The sequence below is a fragment of the Loxodonta africana genome, chromosome 4, assembly GCF_030014295.1.
Source record: "Loxodonta africana isolate mLoxAfr1 chromosome 4, mLoxAfr1.hap2, whole genome shotgun sequence".
NCBI classification, from domain to species: domain Eukaryota; kingdom Metazoa; phylum Chordata; class Mammalia; order Proboscidea; family Elephantidae; genus Loxodonta; species Loxodonta africana.
This window is the reverse complement of record NC_087345.1, coordinates 54931436-54958946: the sequence shown is the minus strand read 5'-3', so window position 1 is coordinate 54958946 and position 27511 is coordinate 54931436. Positions and strand designations below refer to the sequence as shown.

Below are 27511 nucleotides of genomic sequence, written 5' to 3'. Positions count from 1 at the left end.
CAACCGCTTCTTGGAAACCCTAAGGGGGCAGTTCTACTCTGTTCTATAGGGTCACTATGAGTTGGAGTCTACTTGATGAAAATGAGTTTTTTGGTTGTTGGGTAGTAAAGAGAAAAAGAAAAAGAAAAAAACCTCAAACCCGTTGCTGTCAAGTCGATTCTGACTCACAGAGGTACTACAGGACACAGCATAACTGTCCCACAGGGTTTCCAAGAAGCAGCCAGTAGACTGGAACTGTCAACCTTTTGGTTGGCAGCCAAATGCTCAACCACTGCGCCACCAGGGCTCTTTTTTTGAGTAGAGTTTTCTATAAATGACAATTAGAGCACATTGGTTGATGGCGCTGTTGGGTTCTATAACCTTGTCTACCTAGTTGTTCTATCAATTGTTGAAAAAGGGGTGCTGGAGTCTAACTGTAATTGTGAGTTTTTCTCCTCTCAGTTCTATCAGCTTTTTGTTTCAGTTATCTTCAATGCTGCTGTTCAGTATATACACATTTAGGATTGCTATGTCTTCTTGCTGGGTAAAAGTAAAGACTTGAAAAATTGGACAGCCTAGGTTGAAATCCAAGCTTTGGCACTCTCTCTGTAGGTCAATTTCCTCATCTCTAAAATAAGAATTATAATACAGGCCCACTATCCCTCATCCAAACCCATATTTCAGAATCTTTGTTATTTTAGGAAGATAATATTGTGTATTACATAATACCCTCCTTGGGGTCTGAGGTAGTACTCCATAATCGAACACATTAACACTTCTGCAAAAGATAAATTTACAATAAACGGGATAAACTAAGGCTACAAATAGCCTCTTATCAGCTCCAGTCATGTTTTGTCACCAAAAAAGTCCACACCAAATTTACAATCCCCCCCAACCTCCATTTTTCCGAGCTTTCGGGCTTTAGAATTATGCATAAGGGCCTGGGGAGGGGTAATAGTATATTTTCATATAATTGGCAGGATGACTGAAATTATATGTATTTAAAGGACTCACAGCAGTGGCTAGCACACAGTAAGCATTCAATAAATGTAAATTATTTTCATCATCGCCACTTTTAATTTTCCCTTCTACCTTACAACCTAGATACAATGAATCATAACCAAGCCTTCTCAATTCTATTCTCCAAATTTCTCTCAGATCTGCTCTACTTCCAATCTCACTGCCACTGCGCCAATTCTTTTGTCTAACCATCCCAATGTCAAGAACAGTCTTCCCAAAACACTCATGGAAGACCATCACTTCCCTAAAAATATACCACCACCGAAGGTCACACTAAGCACGGCACACAAATTTTTCTATGCTATAGCCCCAGCTCACTTTCTCTGTCTTATCTGTTACTCTCTTCATATCCTACTAATAGTCCTCTCACTGAAAAACTACGGCTCCAAGGAAGCTCCTTTATCCAAAGCAGTTAGAACCTATATTTGCTTGGTCAGCCAGAAAAACTGGTTAAAATAGGGAATCATAAAACATAATACATATATGCAAGTAAAACACTTATTTGAACATAAAACATACATGTATATTCATTTACGCATCCTTTAGTGAAGGCCAGGCCTTTTCTTTGGAAAATATCTCTAATCACTGAAAATCTATGCTGTCTTTCTTACAAAAACCACACCCATAATGTGTTGTATAAGACTTGAAATGTCTTTAAAACAAAGCAACAACTTGAAGATAACAGCAAAGCAATCTGAGTATACAATCCTAGATTTTCACCATTTTTTCTTTCACTCTTCTACAGTTGTCTCACTCACATCTAATTACACTGCAATTATGTTTTTAGAGCCTTGCTTTTATTGAGCCTTTCCAAAGCATTCAACTTAGTTATCATAGCAACCATTTTCTTTCGTGCCCACATTTCGTTAGTTTTGAGGCTGTTCAATTAAATTATATAATCACTAACAAGTTCAACATGCAGTAACTGACTGAGAACAAATACCACTAGTTTTCAGTAGGCTGACAATTCAACTGGTGGAAAAAGTACTGAGCTTAGTAGAAGTAGCATACTAAACTGCAATGTTCAGTGCATATGCGTATCAGTTATTATACTTTAAAAACAAAGAAATGGCAAGTGTTAGTTAAAACAGTGGCAGCCAGTTAAATGTTTTTTATCACTAATGAATAACATGACTTTCTTCAGGCAGCTCCCATCTCCCAGTGACAAAAATCCTTTCTCATTATTTAAGAGGTAATGTCACCTCCTCTAGAATCGGTCTCTAATTAGCCTAAACAGAATTCATCATTTCTTCTTCAGTTTCCTTGTACAACTCCTGATTCATTAAATCCTATCTAGTATTAGAATTGACTTCACATGTATCTGTAAACTTGAAGATGAAAGATTACGTTGCAGTCATTGCTGTATCTCATAATGTCTAACATTACTAATAGGAGACAGCTGTGATTTAATGGGACTAATAGCGCACATTCTATCAAGTTGTTTAAAAAAAAAAAAAAGAAACCTAGTAAGAACGTATATGAGGATAACACAGCTTTAGGCAAATGTACCTCATTATTATTTTAGTCAGATATAAATATCTCTTGAAAAAGACTGCAAAATTTTCATAAGATTCTCAATTTAGGATCACCTTCTAACATTTCTAATCTAAGTACGTGGCCTGCTTTACCCTAACAAAGTATCACTCTCGATAAGAAGTATGTAAATAAAATTCAAACTCAATAGATTTTCAAGCTCCTCTGTGATCCAAATAATCACATATCAATGAAAATATGACAAGCGACTACTTTACCCTCCTCTGCCCCTTTCATTTAGATACATTTGCCCTAAAAGATGATAGTTTCCTTTGTTAAATAACCTAGGAGAACCAAGAGCTTATTTATTTTTCACAAAAACATAATGATGAAAAATTGATATTAACAATAATTTCTGATTTAGCCAGCATTTGCTGCTGTTTTAAGGTGCCGTTGAGTCGGCTCCAAATGACAGCAACCCTATGGACCACTGAATGAAACGCTGCCTGGTCCAGCGCCATCCTGACAATCTTTGCTATGCTTGAGCCCATGGTTGCAGCCACTGTGTCCATCTATCTTGTTGACAGTCTTCCTGTTTTTCACTGACTCTCTACTTTGCCAAGCATGATGTCCTCCTCCAGGGACTGGTCCCTCCTGATAACACGTCCAAAGTATGTGAGATGAAGTCTTGCCATCCTTGCTTCTAAGGAGCATTCTGGCTGTACTTTTTCCAAGACAGATTTGTTCGTTCTTCTGACAGTCCATGGTATAGTAAATATTCTTTGCCAATACCATAATTCAAAGACATCAATTCTTCAGTCTTCCTTATTCATTGTCCAGCTTTCACATGCGTGTGAGACAACTGAAAATACCATGGCTTGGGTCAGGCGCACCTTAGCCCTCAAAGTGATGTCTTTGTTTTCAGACACTTTAAAGAAGTCTTTTGCAGAAGACTTACCCAACACCTCATTTAATTTCTTGACTGCTGCTTCCACAGGCATTGATTGTGGATCCAAGTAAAATGAACTCCTTGACAACATCAATCCTTTTTCCGTTTATCATGACATTGCTTATTGGTCCTGTTGTGAGGATTTTTGTTTTATGTTGAGGTGTAAACCCTACCGTTAACACTTACTGAGTGTTAAACATGCACCACATATTGTGCCAAGTGTCTTGTACACATTATCTCATTTAATCTTCACAACACTCTTATAAAGTAGGGACAAATACTAATAATTCCATTTTATAGACAAGGAAACAGAAGTTCAAAGAAGCTAGTACCTGGTCCAAAGTTAACAGCAATTAATTGACAGAATTAAGATTTAAACACAAGAGTTGTCTGATTTGTGAGTCCTTAATCATTATAAATGTTTCTTATGCAGGGGGTGGTGGCAAAGAATTTTATATATTTCTTAAATTTGGTAAAAATTTCTGATTCTTTCACCAAAAATAACATTATTTTATTAAACTCTAGATAGAGGAGTCAGCAGGTACAAATAACACAGAGGAAGATGCCCAGTTTATTTAAAGGCTCAACAAGTAGACCAGTGTGGCTAAAGGGGAGAGTCTGAGGGTAGAGGTAAAGATGAAGTCATAGGTGACAGGGGGTCAAACCATGAGCCTCGTAGGCCACCTTCAGAAGAGCTCCGACTTTACCTTGAATGCAGTGTAGAGCCATTTGAGGTCTTTGAACAAAAATGTGATGTTATCTGAATTCTAACATTTTAAAAGGCATAATGGCTGTGGTGTGGAAAATAGACATGGCAAGAGGACAGTTATAGTTAAAAGGAGGCAGCCCCAATAATCCCAGTGGAAACCAACAGTGTCTAGGACTAGGGAGAAATGAAAGAGGTGATGAGAATTAGATACTGGATATATCTTGAAGGTTAAACCAACAGAAATCTTGAGAATTCTATTTGATGTTTATGAAATAAAGGTTACATGAAGAAGAAATGCCAAGCCATAAATAAGCTACCACAAATATTTAAAAATTATCATATCCTTAAATGGCTTATTCCTTAATGATCAAGAGACAAAGCTAATAAAACTTTTTCTATGCTGTAAATAAACAGAAACAAACCCACTGCCATGCAGTCAATTCTGACTCACAGTGACCCCATAGGGTTTTCAAGGCTATAATCTTTACAGGAGGAGGCTCCCACACCTTTCATCCTCGGAGCCTCTGGTGGTTTCATCAAACCGCCGACCTTTCAGTTAGCGGTCGATTGCTTTAACCACTGTGCCACCAGGGCTCCATGTTGTAAATAAGACCATGAAAATGTCACTGGTCACAATCCTACAAGCATTTTATAGTAAGATCTGATCTTCAACAGCAGTATCTTTGAAACAACCCCCCAAAAAGAAAAACTCCAAATGTACCATTGAATTAACATTCCATTCTCTATACTACAAAACTATATAAAGCCAGCTTGATACAGGGCTAATTTTACTTTCTATTGGAAAATTCTATGGCAAACACTGAAGCTACTCAAGGTAAAAGCATTTCTTAAACATCTATATAGTGGAAGCCTAAAAAAGAAATGTGGTAAACAAATTAAAATACAAAGATTATGTCAGAATAATAACCATATCAATAACTAAAAGGTCAGACAAATCATTTTATTATCCAAATTAAAAATATTTTTCAGATAAACAAAAAACTCGTATTTTGCAAGAAAACAAAAACAAAAGGCAAATCCAAGGCTATAACTGTAATCAATTAGGTAACACTCATTGGTCAATTAAGAGGGGCTGGTTAAATAAAACTATAATGAAGTACTATACAATGGAGAAGGAGCCCTGGTGGCGCAGTAGTTAAGTGCTTATCTGCTAACCAGAAAGTTGGCAGTTTGAACCCACCAGATGCTCTGCAGGAGAAAAATGTGGCAGTCTGCTTCTATAAAGATTTCCAGCCTTGGAAACCCTATGGAGCAGTTCTACTCTGTCTCGAGGGTTGCTATGATTCGGAATTGATTTGATGGCAATGGGTATGCAATGGAGGTTCTATAATTATAAAGAACAATGAAGAATATTCTCTGTATTTCTTTATATAGTGATCCCCAAAAGAGACCGTTAAGTTAAAAAAGCGAAGTGTAGAAGTATGTGTACCCTATCCTATCACTTATCTACAAAAAATGGTTACCTATAGGGCGTACGGAGCCCTGGTGGCAAACGGTGGTTAAGAGCTATGGCTGCTAACCGAAAGTCGGCAGTTCGAATCCACCACCTGCTCCTTGGAAACCCTGTGGGGCAGTTCTACCCTGTCCTATAGGGTCGTTATCGGTCGAAATCAACTTGACAGTTAACAGGTTTCGGTTTTTGGTCTTATAGGGTGTATGAGGGAACGAGGTCGTAGAAAAGGGTTAGAAGCTATACTTCCTTTGAAGATACCCTGTTCTCAAAATTTGACGTTGGAACTTGGTATTTTAAAATTAAATTAAAAAAAAGCAAACTCTAAAAAATAAACAAACGGACCTAACGGTATATCCAATTGGTGATATAATCAAAAAGAACTATTGCAAATGACTTCAACACACAGTAATTTCATAGTAATTTCCAAGTGGAATACCCTCAGGATAAAAAGAAATGCAAAAAAAAAAAAAAAAAATCCCCCAAGGAACAAAACTTCAAACTGCTTTCAGTGATCATATTGCTGTTAGTGGTAGTGGTATTGTTATACTGGTAATATAAGTGTAATATATGATGAAGCAAATTAGTAATTACACCCATTCCTCACTTATCGACATGGTTAGGTTCCAAAGATCAGGTTGTTATGCAAAAATTGCCGTTACGTGAAAAAGGAGAATTTTTTTTTTCCTGTTCACAGACCATCCATTTGATTTTTTTCTGTTCAGAAAATATGATCATAGAAATAATAGCAGCTAAGATTTACTGATATGAGTCGGAATTGACTCGACGGCACTGGGTTTGGTTTGGTTTTTGGTAAGATTTACTGACATGCCCATCATTGTGACAAGCCCAGTTACAGATTATTACTCAGTGGAGGAGGTGGCTTGGAGGAGATAAGGCTGGATAAAGACGGTGTGACTGGAGGGTCCACAGCTTAACCACTTCACCTTCCTCCTGCGCTGGGTCAGAGCTTCCCTCACGGAAGCTCCACTCCCACCCCTGCAAGCCCTGTGTTCACATCCCAGAGCCTGCTCTGCCTCCTGGGTCTGGTGACTCACCAACGCTTGGGGTTTCCTGCAAAGGTACTGGGAGACTGGCTGAGCACCAGGCACCACTGAGGCAGAGGCTTCAGGCCCAGTTTGGCTCACTTTGGAATATGTCATTAAACTCGCACACCTTTCTCCCACACACCCTCTCCAATTCCTCCTTCTTTTCTCCCTTCCCACCCTACAGCAATTTTGAAGTGCAGGGACTCAGGTGAGAACCCAGAACAGGCGATTGCTGGCTCAGGGTCGCCCGTGCATCTGGCACCATGGTAGCGGTGGCCACGGAGGGAGCTGCCCAGCACAGCAGCTGGATACAATGCCCTTTCTGGCAGGAAGGCAACAGGGCAGCACAGCCCAGCTTCCTAAAGGCGGGCCATAGAACCTTCTCAAGGGAAGGTGTTCTGCAGCCATTGCCGCCATGCCTGCTGCCTCCTTAACGCACAAAGCTGCCTGGTTAATGGGCAAAACAGTCGGAAAGTAGATGTGTTACTATTGTCATAGCTCCGACATGTTTGAGAATGAGATAATCGATAAATGAGGAAGGAGTAGGTATGTATGGCATTTTTATCCTCTAGTTTTAGGCAATAAGGTGAGGGAGAAGGTACTACTGATACAGGATAAAGAAGAGGTTAAAGAAAAACACTGGCGCTGAGTCTGAATTGGAAACAATGACCAATTCCGTAGCAATGAGCAGTCCTAACACCGTTTTATGAGGAATAGAGATCCTTGGAGAAATGGCTGATTTCAGACCTGAGGCAGGAGATGTAAAATATGAGTCTGGAGCATCTTGTAATACCAGACAGCAACGAGGCTATTAAAGGCTATTTGGTCATCTCCCAAGAACTAAGAAGCCAACTTAGAGAGACTCTCAGGGACCAAAGTTGGGGCAACTGTCAAATCAATAAGGATAACTGCTATAATGGATTAGAATACATCATATGTGTTTAACTGCATGAGCTCTTATTGTTACTTAAAACCTCCAAAAACTAATTAGCTCCACTGAAGGATGCTAGTGAACGAACTCACTATTGTAAAATCTAGTATATAAAAGGAAAGAGTAAAAAACATATCCTTAATTTCCTATAAGAACTGTACTAATTGTAACCAAATAATAGATGGGAGAGTTTTTTCTAAAAAAGTATTCCAGTTAATAAATAAAAAAAACAAAATTAATATGCTGCCATTGTGCAGCCCTTATATTGTTATCTAATTATTTCTTCAGAGGACTTGGTTTCAATGCTTTGTACATAACAACTTAAAGTTATGAGTTCATTACGGTTTATGGTTATAAAACTATATAGTTATAGATTGGAATAATAAATTGCATACGTGGTCTTTTTATGCTAAAAAATCATTTGCCTTTTCTAGTATGTAGAGTCATACTATTCAATTTTACCTGTGATTCATAGCCTAATGACATCAACACCATACTTTTTAGGGAGAAATACCTTGATGTTACAGTGAGAGTTTTATACTGCCAATTAGGCATACCAAAGGAAGAAAATGATGTTAATGCATGTATTTTAATACCTGTCCTGATATATACAGTGGAGCCCTGGCGGCGCAGTGGTTGAGAGCCTGGCTACTAACCAAAAGGTTAGCAGTTTGAATCCACCAGCCACTCCCTGGAAACTCTATGGGGCAGTTCTACCCTGTCCTATAGGATTGCTATGAACTGGAATCGACTCGATGGCAACTTTTTTTTTTTTTAATATATATACAGTAGGGACTTAAATATTTATTGATTGCAGTATTTTAAAAACATATTTGAAAAGTAATAATACTCTTAAGAATGAAAAGCTCAGGACAGTAAGTATTTATTAAAACAATGCATATGGTGTACCTGCAGTGGCAGAGAAGCTGGAACGTCATGGATTGAATTATCTGCCCCCAAAAATATATGTATCAACTTGGTTAGGCCATGTTTCCCAGTATTGTGTGGTTGTCCTCCATTTTGTGACTGTAATTTTATGTTGAGAGGATTAGGGTATGATCGCAACACCACCCTTACTCAGGTCACCTCCCTGATCCAAGGTAAAGGGAGTTTCCCTGGGGTGTGGCCTGTACCACCTTTTCTCTCTCAAGAGATAAAAGGGAAGCAAGCAGAGAGTTGGGGACCTTGTATCACCAAGAAAGCAGCACCAGGAACAGAGCACGTCCTTTGGACCCAGGGTGCCTGTGCCTGAGAAGCTCCTTGACCATGGGAAGATTGAGGACAAGGACCTTCCAGAGCCGACAGAGAGTGAAAGCCTTCCCCTGGAGCTGCGCCTTGAATTTGGACTTTTAGCCTATTTTACTGTGAGGAAATAAATATCTCTTTGTTAAAGCCATCCACTTGTGGTATTTCTGTTATGGCAGCACTAGATGACTAAGACACCTGTCCTGATATACAGTGGAGCCCTGGTGGTGCGGTGGTTGACAGTTTGGCTGCTAACCAAAAGGGTAGCAGTTTGAATCCACCAGCTGCTCCTTGGAAACACTATGGGGGCAGTTCTACCCCGTCCTATAGGGTTGCTATGAGTTGGATTTGATTCGATGGCGACTTTTTTTTTTTTTTAATATATTCAGTAGAGGCTTAAATATTTATTGATTACAGGATTTTTAAAACAAAGTAGTAATACTCTTAAGAATGAAGAGCTCGTGACAGTAAATATTTATTAATACAATGCATATGCTAAGCATTACATTAAACTTCCCAAACTCACTTCATTTCTTCTTCCTCCATTCCACTCTGGAGAAGGGACATTGTTAAACAACCTCTACTCTTAACTTACCCTAAGCCATTTATGTAGATAGACATGGGATGAGGGTAATTATTTTGGTGAAAACGTGATATAATTGAGCCAGAATATGGAGAACCTATTCACTTGGCTCCTGTTAGGCTACGGACCAGATGTGAAATTGTTAAATGTCTAGAAACTAAACTGTAACCACAACACTTGTTCCACCTCCAGTGGAGGCAAAAAATTAGAACTCACCTTATTCTAATTATCCTCAAATCCTTAGAGTAAACTAATGTGGGCTTGATTGCTTGTTTCACTTCCCATTTCAATAGGGATGAATTAGTAGTATTGTATGCATAATTCAGTTGGTAAAGAAACACGTAAAAAACTGACATGCTAAGAGATGATGGTGAATGAGTGAGGGGACATCAGAAACATTTCCTGGGAGAAATGACCCTTACACAAACTGCACCTTGAGAGTTCAGTAGGAGCTAGTCAAGTAAAGAAAGCAGGCAAAGGAAACCGTATGAGCAAAGATTCGTTGGTATGATCCAAAAGAGAACGATGAGGAACTAAAAGTAGTCTGGTACCAATGGAGTGAAAAACATGAAGTGGAAAGCAATATGAGAAATGAGAGCTAGAGAGAAGACAAATCATTTCCACTTTATAAATAGAGGCTAAGTAGCTTCCTCAAGGGTGCAAAGCTAGTGAATGGCAGAGACACAAGTTACAATACATTGAGCACTAAAATGCTCCATTTGGAGTGACCATAAGCCCCCCGTTTGCCTGGATCAATCCTGGTTTATAGCTGTTGTCTCTGCATCATGAATAGAGATTTTTTTCACCTACATAAATGCCATGGTTTAGGAGGTACGCTCACCTTATCTCTTAAGCCACCATGCTTATTTTTCTAGATTGAAGAAAAGTAGGGCTTCATTAACTTATCTGATTCGTTAGTAAAATTAAGTGCTGGAAGACGTCATGCTGATAAAAAAAAATAATCATGAATTTGAGGGACTTTGGGCTGTTAACTTAAAAAATAACAAGTGCCAAACTCTTTTATAAAAAAAATTATTAAAAAACTCAGAAGACAGAAGAGCAAAAGAAAAACTTCATCGTTCTTCTAATTTTAGTTTCATTTAAAGAAACTATGAATTTAAACACTTCAGTCATATCAGTCATAAATTCAAAACATTCATAGAAAGGAAATTAGATAGGCAAAACTCTAGTCAACTTTGGCCAAAACAGGTCACTTCTGTTTGCACGAGTCCTATAAAGCACATATTTATCTCACCTTTCAAAAGATTAAAGTAGTTACACTACTGATAATATTAACGGCTGCAGCGAATTGCTTACCTTTCTCCATACTTATTTACTGGTATGTAAAAAGCTGAATGCCAGATGTTTGCCTTTCCCAGCTTTCCTTGCTGCTAGGACATGGGCAAATGACCTAATTCAGGCCAATGGAAGTTCTCCAGGGAGAAGCTGGCTGCAGGCAGATGGCTCTCTGGGAAAGGTTTCCCTCCCTGGCATACACAAAGTACAGAGAAGGATATTCTCAATCCCTATCTGCTTTTTATTTTGCTCCTGGACGTGGATGTATAAAACCACAATTCTGGAGATGTGGCAATCATCTTACGATTATGAGGTGTCAAGGCTAAAAATAAAGTGAGTATCTAGGAAAGGCAGAAGAAGAAAAAAATCTGGAAGACCCCTGGCTCTTGAGGATAACACTGAGCAACTTAATAAATCTGAATGCTCTTCCTCTTGTGCATTATAACATACTATCTTGCATAGCAAGTGCCCTTACTCTTAAGTTTATTTTAAGTTGGGTATTCTATTTTTTGCAACCAAAAGCACCAAGTGATACAATAGGTTACCAATCAAATCTATGGGAGGAAATTATTTAGGGGGAAAAACACTTGCCTTCTCAAACTCAGAAGCATGAGTTAAAAATGGAAAGAAAAAAAAAAAACGGATTAAATATCTTAAGAAAGCAGTTAGGTTTTCACTCTCCCAGGGATATAAAAAAGATAATGGTCCCAAGATTAGTACTTATGAGTATTTTCTATGTGCCAGGTACTATGTTTGATAAATTACCTCAATTAATCCTCACAACATCCTAAGAAATATTACTCCCATTTTACAGAGAAGGAAATGTAAGCTTAGAAAATTTAAGCAACTTGTCCAAGATCATACACTTTCAACAGTGGCTGAGGAGGCATTCACAATCCACATCAGTTAACTCCAGAACTAAGCACCTAATCTTTAAAGATGCTGTTGTTAGATACCGGTGAGTCAATTCTGACTCACAGCAACCCTATGTACAACGAAATGAAGCACTGTCCGGTCCTGCTTCATCCTCACAATCGTTGCTATCCTTGAGCCCACTGTTGCAGCCACTGTGTCACCCCATCTTGTTATGGGTCTTCCTCTTTTTTGCCTACCCTCTACCAAGCATGATGTCCTCCTCCAGGACACTGCCCTCCCAATAACATGTCCAAAGTATGTGAGACTACTCTCGCCATCCTTGTGTCTAAGGAGCATTCTGGCTGTACTTCTTCTGAGACGCATTTGTTTGTTTTTTTGGCAGTTCACGGTATATTCAATACTCTTCGCCAACACCTTAATTCAAAGGTGTCAATTCTTCTTTCGCCTTCCTCATTCACTGTCCAGCTTTTGCACGCATACTCAGTGATTTAAAACAGCACAGCTTGGGTCAGGCGTACCTTTGTCTTCAAGGTGAAAACTTTGCTTTTTAACACTAAAGAGGTCTTTTGCAGCATATGTGCCCAATGCAATGCATCTTTAATCTCCTGACTGCTGTTTTCCAGGGCTGTTGATTGTGGATCCAAGTAAAATGAAATCCTTGACAACTTTAATCTTTTCTCTGTTTATCATGATGTTGCTTATTGGTCCACTTGTGAGGATTTTTGTTTTTTCATATGTTGACATGTAATCCACGCTGAAGGCTGTAGTCTTTGATCTTCGTCAGTGTTTCAAGTTCTTTTAGCTTTGAGCAAGCAAGGCTGTGTCATCTGCATAACACAGGTTGTTAAAGAGTCCTCCTCCAAGCCTGATGCTGAGTTCTTCTTCATATAGTCCAGTTTCTTAGATTATTTGCTCAGCATACAGATAGAGTAAGTATGGTGAAAGGACACAACCCAGACACACACCTTTCCTGACTTTAAAACATCAGCATCCTCCTCTTGTTCTGTCTGAACTACCGTCTCTTGATCCACGTACATGTTCCTCATGAGCTCAATTAAGTTTTCTGGAATTCCCATTCTTTGCAATGTTATCCATAATTTGCTATGATCCACACAGTCAAATGCCTTTGCATAGTCAATGAACCACAAGTAAACATCTTTCTGGTATTCTCTGCTTTCAGCCAGGATCCAGCTGACATTTAGCAATGATATCCCTGGTTCCACATCCTCTTCTGAATTTCGGGCAGTTTCCTGTTGATGTACTGCTGCTGCCGCTTCTGAATGATCTTCAGCAAAATTTTACTTGTGTGTGATATTAATGATACTGTTCAATAATTTCCACATTCTGTTAGATTATCTTTCTTTGGGATAGACATAAATATGGATCTCTTCCAGTTGGTTGGCCAGGTAGCTGTCTTCCAAATTACTTGGCATAGACAGGCGAAAACTTCCAGTGCTGCATCTGTTTGTTGAAACATATCAGTTGGTATTCTGTCAGTTCCTAGAGCCTTGTTTTTCGCCAATGCCTTTGGAACAGCTTGGATCTCTTCCTTCTGTACTATCAGTTCCTGATCATACACCACCTTCTGAAATGGTTGAAATGTCAACCAATTCTTTTTGGTATACTGACTCTGTATATTCCTTCCATCTGTTTTTGATGCTTCCTGTGTCATTTAATATCTTCCCCGTAGAATCCGTCAATATTGTATCTCGAGGCTTGAATTTTTCCTTCAGTTCTTTCAGCTTGAAATATGTCGAGCATGTTCTTCCCTCTTGGGTTTCTGACTCCAAATCTTTATACATTTCAATACTTTACTTTGTCTTTCTGAGCTGCCCTTTGAAATCTTCTGTTCAGCTCATTTACTTCATTTCTTCTGTTTGATTTACCTACTCAATGTTCAAGAGCAAGTTTCAGAGTCTCTCCTGACATCCATTTTGGTCTTTCCTTCACTATCTTTTTTAATGACCTCTTGCTTTCTTCACGTACGATGTCCTTGATGCCATTACACACCTCGTCTGGTCTCCAGTCATTAGCGTTCAATGCATCAGATCTATTCTTGAGATGGTCTCTATATTCTGATGGGATATACTCAAGGTCGTACTTTGGCTCTCTTGGACTTTTTCTCATTTTCTTTAGCTTCAACTTGAACTTGCATATGAGGCAACTGATGATCTGTTCTGCAGTCGGCCCCTGGCCTTGTTCTGACTGACGGTATTGGGCTTTTCCATCGTGTCTTTCCATAGATATAGTCGATTTGATTCCTGTGTAGTCTATCTGGTGACATCCACATGTATAGTTGTCGTTTATGCCGTAGAAAAAAGGTATTTGTAATGAAGACGTCGTTGGTCTTGCAAAATTCTATTATGCAATCTCCGGCATTATTTCTATCACCAAGGCCATATTTTCCAAATATCAATCCTTCTTTGATTCCAATCACCCGTAATTCTCAGTGTATCCTGATTGCAGGTTCAATCAGTCTTTAAGGATAGATGAAGATAAATGTACATTTTCTATTTTCTCTATGAAGTAGAGATCCAAGTTCTCTGTTGAGCATGAAAAGTACAGGAAGGAGGTAAGAAACTTGAGAACCATGGTTATAATTCTGAAAAACCACTGTTGGGCAACTATAAAAGGACTTCCTCATTTTACATATAAAGAAATCAAGGCACAGAAAAAGGAAACAAATTACCCAAAGATGTAGAGTAGGTAATGGCAGTAAGTAATAAAACTTAAATAACTTCAAGATCTTCAGACTCTGAGGCCAGAACACTTTTCATTTCACTACATACTGCCTCACCTTGAAATTGATGCATCTTATCTCCAATACACGAGAAAAAAAACATGAAATGTATAGACAGATAAAACTGAAAGCCTTTCTAAGACAGATCCACAGGGTAGAACTCCCACATGCAATAAATGATTAGTTGATAAGCTTTGATGTAAGCAAACAGACGACGACATTGTCTATGATGTGGACACATAACAACAAGAGGGGAAAATAAAGAATTTTGTCAGGATATCTACACTTCCTTGTTAAATGCTTAAAGAATCAGATTTTCTTTAAAAGTATACACATGTACTGGGTTTGAATTAGTTTATGTTGTCCAAAAAAGATAAGCTGGGAGGCCCCAGATAAGCAAAGCATTACTGAAAAAGAAGGACAAAGTGGTAGGCCTCACTCTACCTGATTTTAGAACCTATTATACTGCCACAGTAGTCAAAACAGCCTGGTACTGCTGGCACAACAAAAGATACATAGACCAATGGAACAGAATTGAGAATTCAGACATAAATCCATCCACATATGAGCAGTTGATGTCTGACAAAGGCCCCAGAAGAGTTAAATGGGGAAACACAGTCTTTTTAACAAATGGTGCTGGCATAACTGGATATCCATTTGCAAAAAAAATGAAACAAGACCCATACCTCACACTATGCACAAAAACGAACTCAAAAGGATCAAAGGCCTAAATATAAAATCTAAAACGATAAAGATCATGAGAGAAAAAGTAGGGACAACGTTAGGAGCCTTAATACATGGCATAAACAGTATGCAGAACGTTACCAACAATACAGAAGAAAAACTAGATAACTGGGAGCTCCTGAAAATCAAACACCTATGCTCATCCAAAGACTTCACCAAAAGACTAAAAAGATTACCTACAGATTGGGAAGAAGTTTTTAGCTGTGACATTTCCGATCAGTGTCTGATCTCTAAAATCTACATAATACTGCAAAAAACTCAACTACAAAAAGACAAATAACCCAATTCAAAAATGGGCAGAAGATATGAACAGACACTTCACTAAAGACATTCAGGTAGCTAACAGATACATGAGGAAATGCTCACGATCACTAACCATTAGGGAAATGCAAATCAAAACTACAATGAGATTCCATTTCACCCCAACAAGGCTGGCATTAATCCTAAAAACACAAAAGAATAAATGTTGGAGAGGCTGTGGAGAAACCGGAACACTTATACACTGCTGGTCAGAATGTAAAATGGTACAACCACTTCAGAAATTGATTTGGCGCTTCCTGAAAATGCTAGAAATAGAACTACCATATGATCCAGCAATCCCACTCCTTGGAATATATCCCAGAGAAATAAGAGCCTTTACACGAACAGATATATGCACACCCACGTTTACTGCAGCACTGTTTACAATAGCAAAAAGATGGAAGCAACCAAGCTGCCTATCAACAGATGAATGGATGAATAAACTATGGTATATTCACACCATGGAATATTACGCATCAATAAACAGTGATGAATCTGTGAAATATTTCATAACATGGAGGAATGTGGAAGGCATTATGCTGAGTGAAATTCGGCAGTTGCAAAAGGACAAATATTACATAAGACCCCTATTATAAGAACTCGAGAAATAGTTTAAACAGAGAAGAAAATATTCTTTGATGGTTACGAGATGAGGGAGAGAAGGAGGGAGAGGGGTTTTCACTAATTAGATAGTAGATAAGAACTACTTTAGGTGAAGGGAAAGACTACATACAATACAGGTGAGGTCAGCACAACTGGACTAAACCAAAAGCAAAGAAGTTTCCTGAATAAACTGAATGCTTCGAAGGCCAGCTTAGCAGGGGCAGGGGTTTGGGGACCATGGTTTCAGGGGACATCTAAGTCAACTGGCATGATAAAATATATTAAGAAAACATTCTGCATCCCACTTTGGAGAGTGGCGTCTGGGGTCTTAAAATGCTAGCAAGTGGCCATCTAAGATGCATCAATTGGTCTCAACCCCTGGACCAAAGGAGAATGAAGCACACCAAGGACACAAGGTAACTATGAGCCCAAGAGACAGAAAGGGCCACATAAACCAGAGACTACATCAGCCTGAGACCAGAAGAACTAGATGGTGCCCGGCTACAACCAATGACTGCCCTGACAGGGAACACAACAGAGAACCCCTGAGGGAGCAGGAGAGCAGCAGGATGCAGACCCCAAATCTTCATAAAAAGACCAGACTTAATGGTCTGATTGAGATTAGAAAGACCCCGGTGGTCACGGCCCCCAGACCTTCTGTTAGTGCAGAAAAGGAACCATTCCCAAAGCCAACTGTTCAGACAGGGATTGGACTGGACAATGGGATAGAAAAAGATGCTGGTAAAGGATGAGCTTTTTGGATCAAGTAGACACTTGAAGCTATGTAGGCATCTCCTAGCTGGAGGGGAGATGAGAGGGCAGAAGGGGTCAGACGCTGGTGGAATGGACATGAAAAAAAAGAGAGTGGAGGGAAGGAGCAGGCTGTCTCATTATGGGCAGAGCAATTAGGAGTATATAGCAAGGTGTATGTAAATTTTTGTATGAGAGACTGACTTGATTTGTAAACTTTCACTTAAAGCATTAAAAAAAAAAAAAAGATATGTTGAAATCCTAATGCCCTGTACCTGTGAATGTGATCTTATTTGGAAATAGGGTCTTTTCATATATAATGAAGTTAAGATGAGGCCATACTGGATTAGGGTGGGCCTGAAATCCATTGACTGGTACCATTATAAGAAGAGAAGACAGACAGGCAAACAGAATAAGGCCATGTGAAGATGGAGGCAGAAAATGGAGTGATGTAGCTACAAGTCAAGGAAGGGCGAGGAGTGCAGGGAGACACCAGAAGCTAGGAAGAGGCAAGGAAGCCTTCCCTATAGCCTTTATAGGAAGCACAACTTTCCTAACACCCTGATTTCAAACTTCTGGCCTCCAAAGCTGTGAGAGAGTAAATTTCTGTTGTTTTAAGCCACCCATTTTGTGGAAATTCATTATGGCGGCCCTAGAAAACAAAGATACAACCTATGAAAGGTAGCTGAGAATACAATGACCATTCTTCACTAACTTTTCTAAAAAATATATTTTTAGAAAACAATTTTGAGAAAAGCTAAGCAAGAAGAAACATACTGACTCACTGGAGAACTCTATATAATACTCTCCTGACAGTAGAGTAACCCAATCGACAATTATTGTTAATTTCCCCTAACATATGATTACATAAAGATAGACTAGATTGCTAAATATTAACCCAGAATCATTTGACAACGCTCTAGCTGTCATCAAGAGAAAAGGAGATCGGGATGGAGAGAAAAAATATACAATTACTCACATTAATACAAAGTACCAAAGGCCAAAGAGGGTAGGAAGACAGGAAGAAGATCTAACACTGAGATGAATCACTCACTCTCTTTCCTGGAAATAATGAATTTCATGCATTATGCTAATATGAGTTCACTCATTTATCTTTAATACAACTTCTATTGAGTTGGAATCCACTCAATGGCATGGGTTCAATAAATCTCAGATCTTTAAAACAGTATTGAGATAAAATTAAAACTCAGAACTGGCTTACTCTGCAATATCAAGATATCCACAGGAAGCAGCTGCGTGTAGTGGTATCCAGCCTTCATTGTCAGGTTGATTAATATTTGCTCCGTTTTCTACCAGAAACTTCACCATATCAACATTATCATCAATGCAAGCCTAGAATCAAAACAGAAAGCATGATTAGAAAAAATCTGAGTCCATACTGCAAATAATGCATCATGAGAATAAAATCCCTACTCTGCAAGTTGGTCTGCTGCTATCTTGACTGCAATGTCATCAAACAGGTAAATGGTACTAACCAGATTATAAGAGTCCTCCCTTGTTTAGATATACATACAACAGTACTATATGTGACTAGATTCTTTTTGGCAACCCAATTAGGAAAACGTATATATTAAAATGAAAACCACCAAGACATTATAACTAAGTACCAGTAGTAACCCCTCAGCAGTGGTTCCCAAATGTGGTCTGCAAGAGGGGTCCCTGAGATCCTTTCAGAGAAGTAATGAGGTCAACATTGTTTTCTAAATAGTACTAAGATGTTATTTCCTCTTTTCAGTGTGTTGACATATGCACTGAGGGTGCAAAAGCACTGGTGGTAGAACTGCTGGCGACTTAGCACAAATAAAGTGTGTACAGCCATTGTATACAGGTTTTTTTTTTTAAGTTATTTTTACCTATGAATGTTCTGACAAAGCAGTGAAAATTATAAATTTTATTAAGTACTGATCCCTGAGTACACATCTTTTTTTTTTTTAACATCCTCCTATTTATCTTTACTGTTTTTCCAGTGAAATTTTATAGTTCGAGCTAGTTTCTCATACAAAGATTTATACACACATTGTTACGTGACCCTAGTTGCTCTCCCTACAATGTGACATCATACTCCTCCATTCCACCCCTAATTTCCCATGTCCATTCAACCAGTTCCTGTCCTTTCTGCCTTCTCATCTCATCCCCTGTACAGGAGCTGCCGATTTATACTCTTGTATCTACTTGAACTAAGAAGCACACTCTTCATGAGTATCATTTTATACCTCATAGTCCAATCTAATCTTTGTCTGAAGAATTGGCTTTGGGAATGGTTTTAGTTTGGGGCTAACAGTCCGGGGGGTCATGTCTTCTGGGGTTCCTCCAGTCTCAGTCAGACCATTAAGTCTGGTCTTTTTAGAATTTGAGTTCTATACCCCACTTTTCTCCTGCTCCATCAGGGACTCTCTGTTTTATTCCCTGTCAGTGCAGTCATTGGTGGTAGCCGGGCAGCATCTAGTTCTTCTGGTCTCAGGTCGATGGGGTCTCTGGTTTATGCGGCCCTTTCTGTCTCTTGGGCTCATATTTTCCTTGTGTCTTTGGTGTTCTTCATTCTCCTTTGCTCCAGGTGTGCTGGGACCAATTGATGCATCTTAGACGGCCGTTTGCTAGCTTTTAAGACCCAAGATGCCACTCATCAAAGTGGGATGCAGGACATTTTCTTAATAAACTTTCTTATTCCAGTTGACCTAGATGGTTGCTGAAATCATGGTCCCCAGAATTCCACCCCTGCTACTCTGTCCCTCAACACGTTTGACTGTACTCAGGAAACTTCTTAGCTTTTGGTGTAGTCCAGTTTTGCTGACTTCCCCTGTATTGTGTGTTGTCCTTGCCTTCACCTAAGATAATTCTTGTCTACCATTTTTTTATCTAGTCAGTGAATACTCCCCTCCCTCCCTCCCCACGCTCGTAACCACCAAAGAATGTTTTCTTCTGTGTTTAAACCTTTTCTTGAGTTCTTATAATAGCGGACTCATACAATATTTGTCCTTTTAGTACACATCTTTTTAATATTCTGTGGAACAATATAGTAAGTATGCACAAAGCATTTCTGCTGTATGATGGTTGTCTTGAAGTAAAGCTCTTGTGTGACCAGTCTGTGAGCTGAATTAGCCACTTTTTCCATGGAACACATTTTCATTTGAAAGAATGACAAAAACTCTGATTATTTCAACTGAAGATTTTTGGCAGCCATTTTTGTGTAAATGAACAAAATAAGTGTGTCACTTTAAGAAAAACAGCTAGTAGTATTCGTTGTCATTGATAAAATCAAGCTTTCAAGAGTAAACAAGTTATTTTAATTTAAAAATGTTATTTATGTAATATGGATATATTACTTTTAAATGAATATAAATATTTAACCCCCCCAGTTTTAACCTGTAATACTGTAAATATTAACACACATAAATATTATGAAGAAATTTTTTCTAAGAATTCCCTCCTTTTTTTTTTTAAGGCTTGTTACTCTTCATATTATATGGAGTCCCTGTGTGGTACAAATGGTTAATGTTCTTGGTTGCTAACCAAAAGGTTGGAGATCCGAGTCCACTCAGAAGAGCCTCAGAAGAAAGGCCTGGTGACCTACTTCTGTCAGCCACTGAAAACCCTATGGACCGCAATTCTACCCTGATATACATGGGTTCACCATGAACCGGAATAGACTCAACAACTGGTAGTAGTGGTATATATGCCAAGGCCCTAAGAATACAGGGAAGGAAAAAAAGTCCCATTATAATATACGAGGCTGATCTATAAACAAAAAATGATCATATAAGACAGTCTGTAGAAAGTATTAAAACATCAGCGGGCACATATAGAGTTTTTTTGTGTGTGTGACTAAAAGGGCCCATACAGGTCTCATTGAATACATATAAGAACAAGATTGAAGGTTACATAGGAATTCAACTAGCACCAAAAAAAGGCAAGATAGAGCCTGTCTTGGTTATCTAGTGTTACTATAATATAAATACCATAAGTGGATGGGTTTAACAAAAAGAAATTTATTCTTTCACAGTCTAGGAGGCTAGAAGTCTGAATTCAGGGTGCCAGCACAAGGGAAAGGCTTTCTCTTTCTGTCAGCTCTGGGGGAAGATCTTTGCCATCAATCTTCCCAGGTTGAGGAGCTTCTCAGTGCAGGGATCCCAGGTCCAAAGAACGCACTATCCTCCTGGCTCTTGTTTCTTGGTAGTATACGGTCCCCTTGTCTCTCTGCTTGCTTCTCTCTTTTGTATCTCAAAACATGTTGATTGAAAACAGGACCTCATCATGTAGATTCAGTCCTGCCTCATTAACATCACAGAAGTAGGATTTACAACATGGGAAAACCACATCAGATGACAAAATGATGGACAATCACACAATACTGGGAATCATGGCCTAGCCAAGTTAGCTGACATATATTTTGGGGGGACATAATTCAATCCATGACAGAACCTCACTGACCAAAGGCACCATGATTAAAAATGGATGGAATAAGAAAATAGCAAGCCATCCAGTGATACGCAGTATCTGTAAATTAAAAAAGCAGGATAAGGCTAGGTGGTTAAAAGGTCTGAATACAATACAGGCAAAAGATCTGAATATAATGCAAGGATGACTAGATTTGATACTATAGGTTGGTGGTTTTCAACCTACCTTCTACTCTACACACCAATGGAATCTGCTACACTCCCATCAATAACAGTGGCTCACTTCAGTAGTAGAGGGAAGTGGGAGAAAATGTTTTAGAATTTCAGCAACATAATGTTTGAAAAAGACAGTCACAGTTTTTAAGCAGATGAGTATTTCATCAGATCAGTATTTCTGAGGGATTACAAAAAGCAATGTGATGAGCAAAGAGCCTGAAGTGAGCAACAACAGTTACTTAGAACTGAACTAAATTAAGAGAGTCTTAGGAGAAAGTGTGCAAGACTTATTATTAAGATGGGATGTGGTGGTGGGGTGAGAGGTTGGGAGAAGTCATTCATTGGGATAGGCACCACAGGTGCAAGGAGCAGGTTGGGGAAATGCTGAATTTATGTCTTATGTCCAGGAGCCAACTGGATATGCAGATCCGAAGCTCTGAAAATAAATGTGGAATATAAATATCAATTTGTAAATTTCTACATTAAGGTAATAATTAAAACAACTGGACTTGAAATTGGTCAGGGAGGGAATGTTGAGAAGAAATCAGGAACACAGTAAAAAAACGGGTTAAGATTAAATTATTATCGGTATATTCTACTTGGAAGAAAAAGGCATTTGTAGTATTTTATTCAGTCAGTTAAGGGCCAGATATGCAAAGTTCTCGAAGAGATTACAATCTAGTGCATTAAAAAAAATATATAAGCAGATGATTACATTGAAAGAAATATGACAAATACAATTATAGGGATATGGTTACTAGAGAGTTCAGAAAAGGAGCACTAAGGAGGAATGGTAGTATTTGGGAAATATTTCCCCTAAATGAGGTTCAACACATGAGCTTCGTACTAAAGGATATGGTGAGATATGACAGGGTTCAGAATCGAGTCTTATTTGTCATCTCATTAGGCACTGAAGATACAAGATTTTCCAAACAAACAGCTAATTTTACATGTCTCTCCATTTTTAAAAGGTGACTGCCCTGGCTCTTTGAAAGTTAACATATAGGAATAGTTATTTTCCAATAAATTTAACATTTCTGGATTTTGATTTTAAACGTTTTTAAATCAATATAAGAAACACCAACAAAAATACCTAAAGTAATTAACATCAAATCTGCCTGTTTATTTTGTGTATAAATACAATGTTTTTTAAAATGTTTTAATATAAATTAAATGCTAAAAACATCATAACAAAATACACATTATATATGAATCTCAAGTTTGTGATGTAAATTGTTCAAACTGTTCTCCAGAACATTTATAAAATACACTGGAGACACTGGCAAGACAAGCCTATAAAAATACTGTTGCTAAGAGAATCAAAAGCTAACACATGCAGCACATTAAGAGGCATGTGACTTTGTGATTTAAAATATTTGACTAAATTTGGTGTGTTTATTGAGCCATCTATGGAAAGAAACAACTTAAACACAGTTCTAAAATCTTATCTGACACAGTTTATCTTAAATGTTTTTTGAACGCATATTGAAACCAATTATCAGTAAGACATGGCTTTTGTTGTTTAATTTCAGGTACAGCAGCTTTGTCAACTTCAGGGGTAAATTAATTTAAGTACCTAAGAAATTTCTATTTTTACTGAAAAGAGGCCTACTTAACTGTCTCAGTAAGCTAGTTCAGGGTCAAGCTTTCTTTTTTCCCCACACATTTAGAAGGAAAAAGTTGAGTAGCCTGATAACAGAGTTCAACAGAGGAGCTATACAAAATCAAAGCAGACACTGTCCCTGGCTTGAACATAATTTGAGTGTGGGGCATATATGTGTAGCTTGAAAAACCACTAAATTTCATTCCTAAAACAGATAAAAAACAAACGCGTGTACCAACTATGTAATTCAACTGAGTAAAATCACAATTACAAAATTAGTAGCATTTGAAATAAATTCTAACACTGTTACCTTTAGATGAAGATTTACAGAACTAGCTTCCTTTTAAACAATTAGTAGACATACTGTTTTGTGACACTGGTTACCAACCCCAGGGCATGTCAACGCTCTCCTCTTCTCTACCTTAGATTCTCTATTACCAGCTTTCCTGTTCCCTCCTGCCTTCTAGACTTGGCCCCTGAGCTGGTATGTCCATTTAGTCTTGTTTTCTTTTTATATGCCTGTTTAATATTTGGCTGAAGGGTGAACCTCAGAAGTGACTTAATTACTGAGCTAAAAGGGTGTTGGGGACCATACTCTCAGGGTTTCTCCAGTCTCTCTGTCAGACCAGTAAGTCTGGGGGTGTGTGTGTATGAATTTTGCTCTGCATTTTTTTCCAGCTCTGTCCAGGACCCTCTATTGTGACCCATGTCAGAGCAGTCCATAGTGGTAGCCAGGCACCATCTGGTTGTGCCACACTCAGTCTGGTGGAGGTGTAGTACTTGTGGTCCATCATCCATCTGGACTAATTTTCCCTTCTGTCTTTGGTTTTCTTTATTCTCCCTTGCTGAGACCAGTGGAATACCTTACATGGCCGCTCAGAAGCTTTTAAGACCCCAAACGCTACTTGCCAAAGTATAACATAGAATATTTTCTTCATAAATTATGTTATACCAAACGAGCTGGATGTTCCTGGAGACCATGGTCTCCACAGCCCTCAGCCTAGTAATTCAGTCCCTCAGGGAGTCTGGAAGTGTCTATGGAGCTTCCACGACCTTGCTGTGGACAAGCTGTGCTGGGCTTCCCCAGTATTGTGTACTGTCTTAGCCTTCACCAAAATTACCACATATCTATTGCTTATTTAGTGTTTTTCCATCCCCACCACTCCCCTCCCTTGTAACCATCAAAAGATTGTTTCTTTTTGTGTGTAAATCTTTTCATGAGTTTTTACAGTAGTGGTCTCATATAGTATTTGTCCTTTTGTGACTGCTTATTTCACTCAGCATAATGCCCTCCAGATTCATCCATGTTGTGATATGCTTCACAGAGTCATCATTGTTCTTTATCATTGAGTAGTACTCTATTGTGTTTATATATCATAATTTGTTTATCCACTTATCTGTTGATGGGCATCTAGGTTGTTACTACCTTTGTGATATCGTGAATAATGTTGCAATGAACATGGGTATGCATATATCTATTCATGTGAGAGTTCTTACTTCTCTAAGATATATTCCTAGGAGTGGAACTGCTGGATCCCCATGGTATTTCTATTTCTAGCTTTCTAAGGAAGCACCATATTGTTTTCCAAAATGACTGTACCATTTTGCATTCCCACCAGCAGTGCGTAAGACCTCCAATGTCCCCGTAGCCTCTCCAAAATTTGTTATTTTCTGTTTTTTTGACTCATGCCAGTAATGCTGGGGTGAGATGGTACGTCATTGTGGTTTTGATTTGCATTTCTCTAATGGCTAGTGATCATGAGCATTTCCTCATGTGTCTGCTGGCCGCTTGAATGTCTTCTTTGGTGAAGTGTCTGTTCATTTCTTTTGCTCTTTTTAACTGGATTATTTGTCTTTTTGTTGTAGAGATGTTGGATTTTCCTGTAGATTTTAGAGATTACACCTTTGTTGGATTTGTCATAGCCCCCAAATCTTTCCCAGTCTATAGGTTCTCTTTTTATTCTTTTGGTGAAGTCTTTTGATGCGCGTAAGCATTTAATTTTTAGAAGAACCCAGTTATCTAGTTTATCTTTTGGAATTGGTGTGTTGTCAGTTACAGTTTGCATCCTGTTAATGCAGTGTACTAGGACCTCTAGCATGGATCCCATTTTTTCTTCTATGATCTTTACAGTTTTGGGTTTTATATTTAGTTTTGAATCCATTTTGAATTAGTTCTTGTGAGGCATGGGTCCTATTTAATTTTTTTGCAGATGGACATGCAGCTTTGCCAGCATCATTTGTTAAAAAGACTGTCTTTTCCCCATTTGATGAACTTCGGGCTCTTGCTGGATGGATTTACAACTGGGTTTTCAATTCTGTTCCTTCAGTCGATTTATCTGTCAGTGTACCAGTACCAGGCTGTTCTGACTACCACAGCTGTATAGTAGGTTCTGAGGTCAGGTAATGTGAGTCCTACTTTATTCTTCAATAAACCCATCAGCATGGAGTCGATTCCCACTTATCCAGGGCCTCTTCCCTTTCCATATAATGATTTTTTTTTTTCATCTCTTTAAAGAATGCCACTGGTATTTGGATCGGGAGTGCATTGTATTTGTAGATTACTTTGGGTAGAATTGACATTTTCACAATATTGAGTCTACCTATCCATAAGCATGGTATGATTTTCTATCTCTGTTGATCTCTTTTGGTTTCTTACAGTATTGTGCATAGCGCAGGTTGTTAATGAGTCTTCCTCCAATCCTGATGCCACGTTCTTCTTCATATAGTCCAGTTTCTTGGATTATGTGCCCAACATATAGATTGAATAGATATAGTGAAAGGATACAATCCTGATGCACACCTTTCCTGACTTTAAACCATACAGTATTGCCTTGTTCTGTTTGAACGACTGCTTCTTGTTCTGTGTACAGGTTCCTCATAAGCAGAATTATGTGTTCTGGAATTCCCATTCTTCACAATGTTATCCATAATTTGCTATGATCCACACAGCTGAATGCCTTTGCATAGTCAATAAAACACAGGTAAACTTCTTGTATTCTCTGCTTCCAGCCAGGATTCACTGATATCAGCAATGATAATGGTACTGACCTCTAAAGTTTACTATGAGAAATATGTAAGTACCTAAGTGGTACATGTTATATAGTAAGTGCTGTTACGTTTCTATAAATAAATATATAATCTACATGGTAAATCCTCCCCATTTAATTTCTTTTTTAAAATATTTATTCAAAACTTTATTTTTATCACTCTATACATTACAAAAGAAAGTGTCTGTCACAGAGTTGTCATTATTTTCAGTACTACTTTTAGTAGAAGCCCCACCTACCAATGAATTCTAATCAAGTTATCTTATATAATTATTAGGTTTTAAAAGATGCACTAAGAAAATCTTACGGATTCCAAATCTCCTTCAAACAAACTTTTACATAAGCTCATTCACACAAATTATACAGGGTGCAGGGAGAAAAGCAAAGGAAAAGAGTTAGTTGCATAAATGTAATTATAGCAACTAAGGTGAAAATGGAATTATAGTCAATAGTTCACATGATTACAATTTATGCTAATCAAGTAACACAGCTAAATATTGGTAGGGAGCAAACATATTGAAGGAACCTCGGTGGCTGCTAACCAAAAGGTCGACAGTTCGAATCCACCAGCTGCTCGGTAGGAGAAAGATGTGGGAGTCTGTTCTCGTAAAGATTCCAGCCTTGGAAAACCAATGAGGAAGTTCTACTCTGTGTTATAGGGTCGCTATGAGTAGAAATCAACTCAATGGCAATGGGTTTGGGTTTATCAGACATATTGATCTGATCTTAAAAATTCTCTTAATTCTTACTTCACAGAAAAAACTATTTTTTACATTCTTATTTTATGTCTATGTTGTTCTTGTTGTTAGCTGCCGCCAAGTCAATCCCCATGTGTGCAGAGTAGAACTGTTCCATAGGGGTCTCAAGGCTGTGACCTTTCGAAAGCAGATCACCAGGCATGCCTTCCAAGGTTCCCCTGGGTGGGTTCAAATCACTAAACTTTCAGCTAGTAGTTGACAGAGTAACCGTAGGTACTGCAGAGCGACTCCCCCCATGTCTATGTTACACTGGAGTAAATTATGTACTTACCAAAACAAATACACTGGCAAAAAATAAGTTTGGGAACTAACATAACTGACTCACTTTCAGTAATGAAAAGCTCAACTGATGGGAGCAGAAATTTGTGGCTATACTAGAAAACAGGTCATGATTCAGGGTGACATAGATGTCAGTCAGTATGTTTAAAGAAGTGAACTGAAGAATGCCCAAGCAATGTTTTTGTTCTATTTTAAAGAAAACTGAAACTAGACATTTTAAAGGAGGAATTATGGGTGTGATTTATATAGGAAAAACAACGATGAACTCCAATCTCTACTCTTATACTAAATAAAAACAAAGGGTTTGTCTTGCATTAAAAGACTGGCAAATAAATGAACAATTATAATCTTAGGAAGCCATCTATTATATTTATTTATGGGCGCAAGTAACAAGTTTAGCACTGCTTTTACGTTTAATTAAGGTTTCCCACTGTTCTACTTACTTATCATATAAGAGGGCAGGAAATCTAAATGT

General features: G+C 38.3%; 1 protein-coding gene across 8 annotated transcripts in view; it reads right to left on the bottom strand.

Moving 5' to 3' along the window:
* Positions 1-27511, bottom strand: part of PPP1R12A (protein phosphatase 1 regulatory subunit 12A) — a 172925-nt gene that overhangs the window by 103016 nt on the left and 42398 nt on the right. For all 8 annotated transcript variants that reach the window (XM_023559159.2, XM_023559180.2, XM_023559167.2 and 5 more), the window contains exon 2: positions 17941-18071. In XM_023559159.2, coding sequence (XP_023414927.2) covers positions 17941-18071 — 131 coding nt within the window. The remainder of the gene's footprint in view (positions 1-17940; positions 18072-27511) is intronic.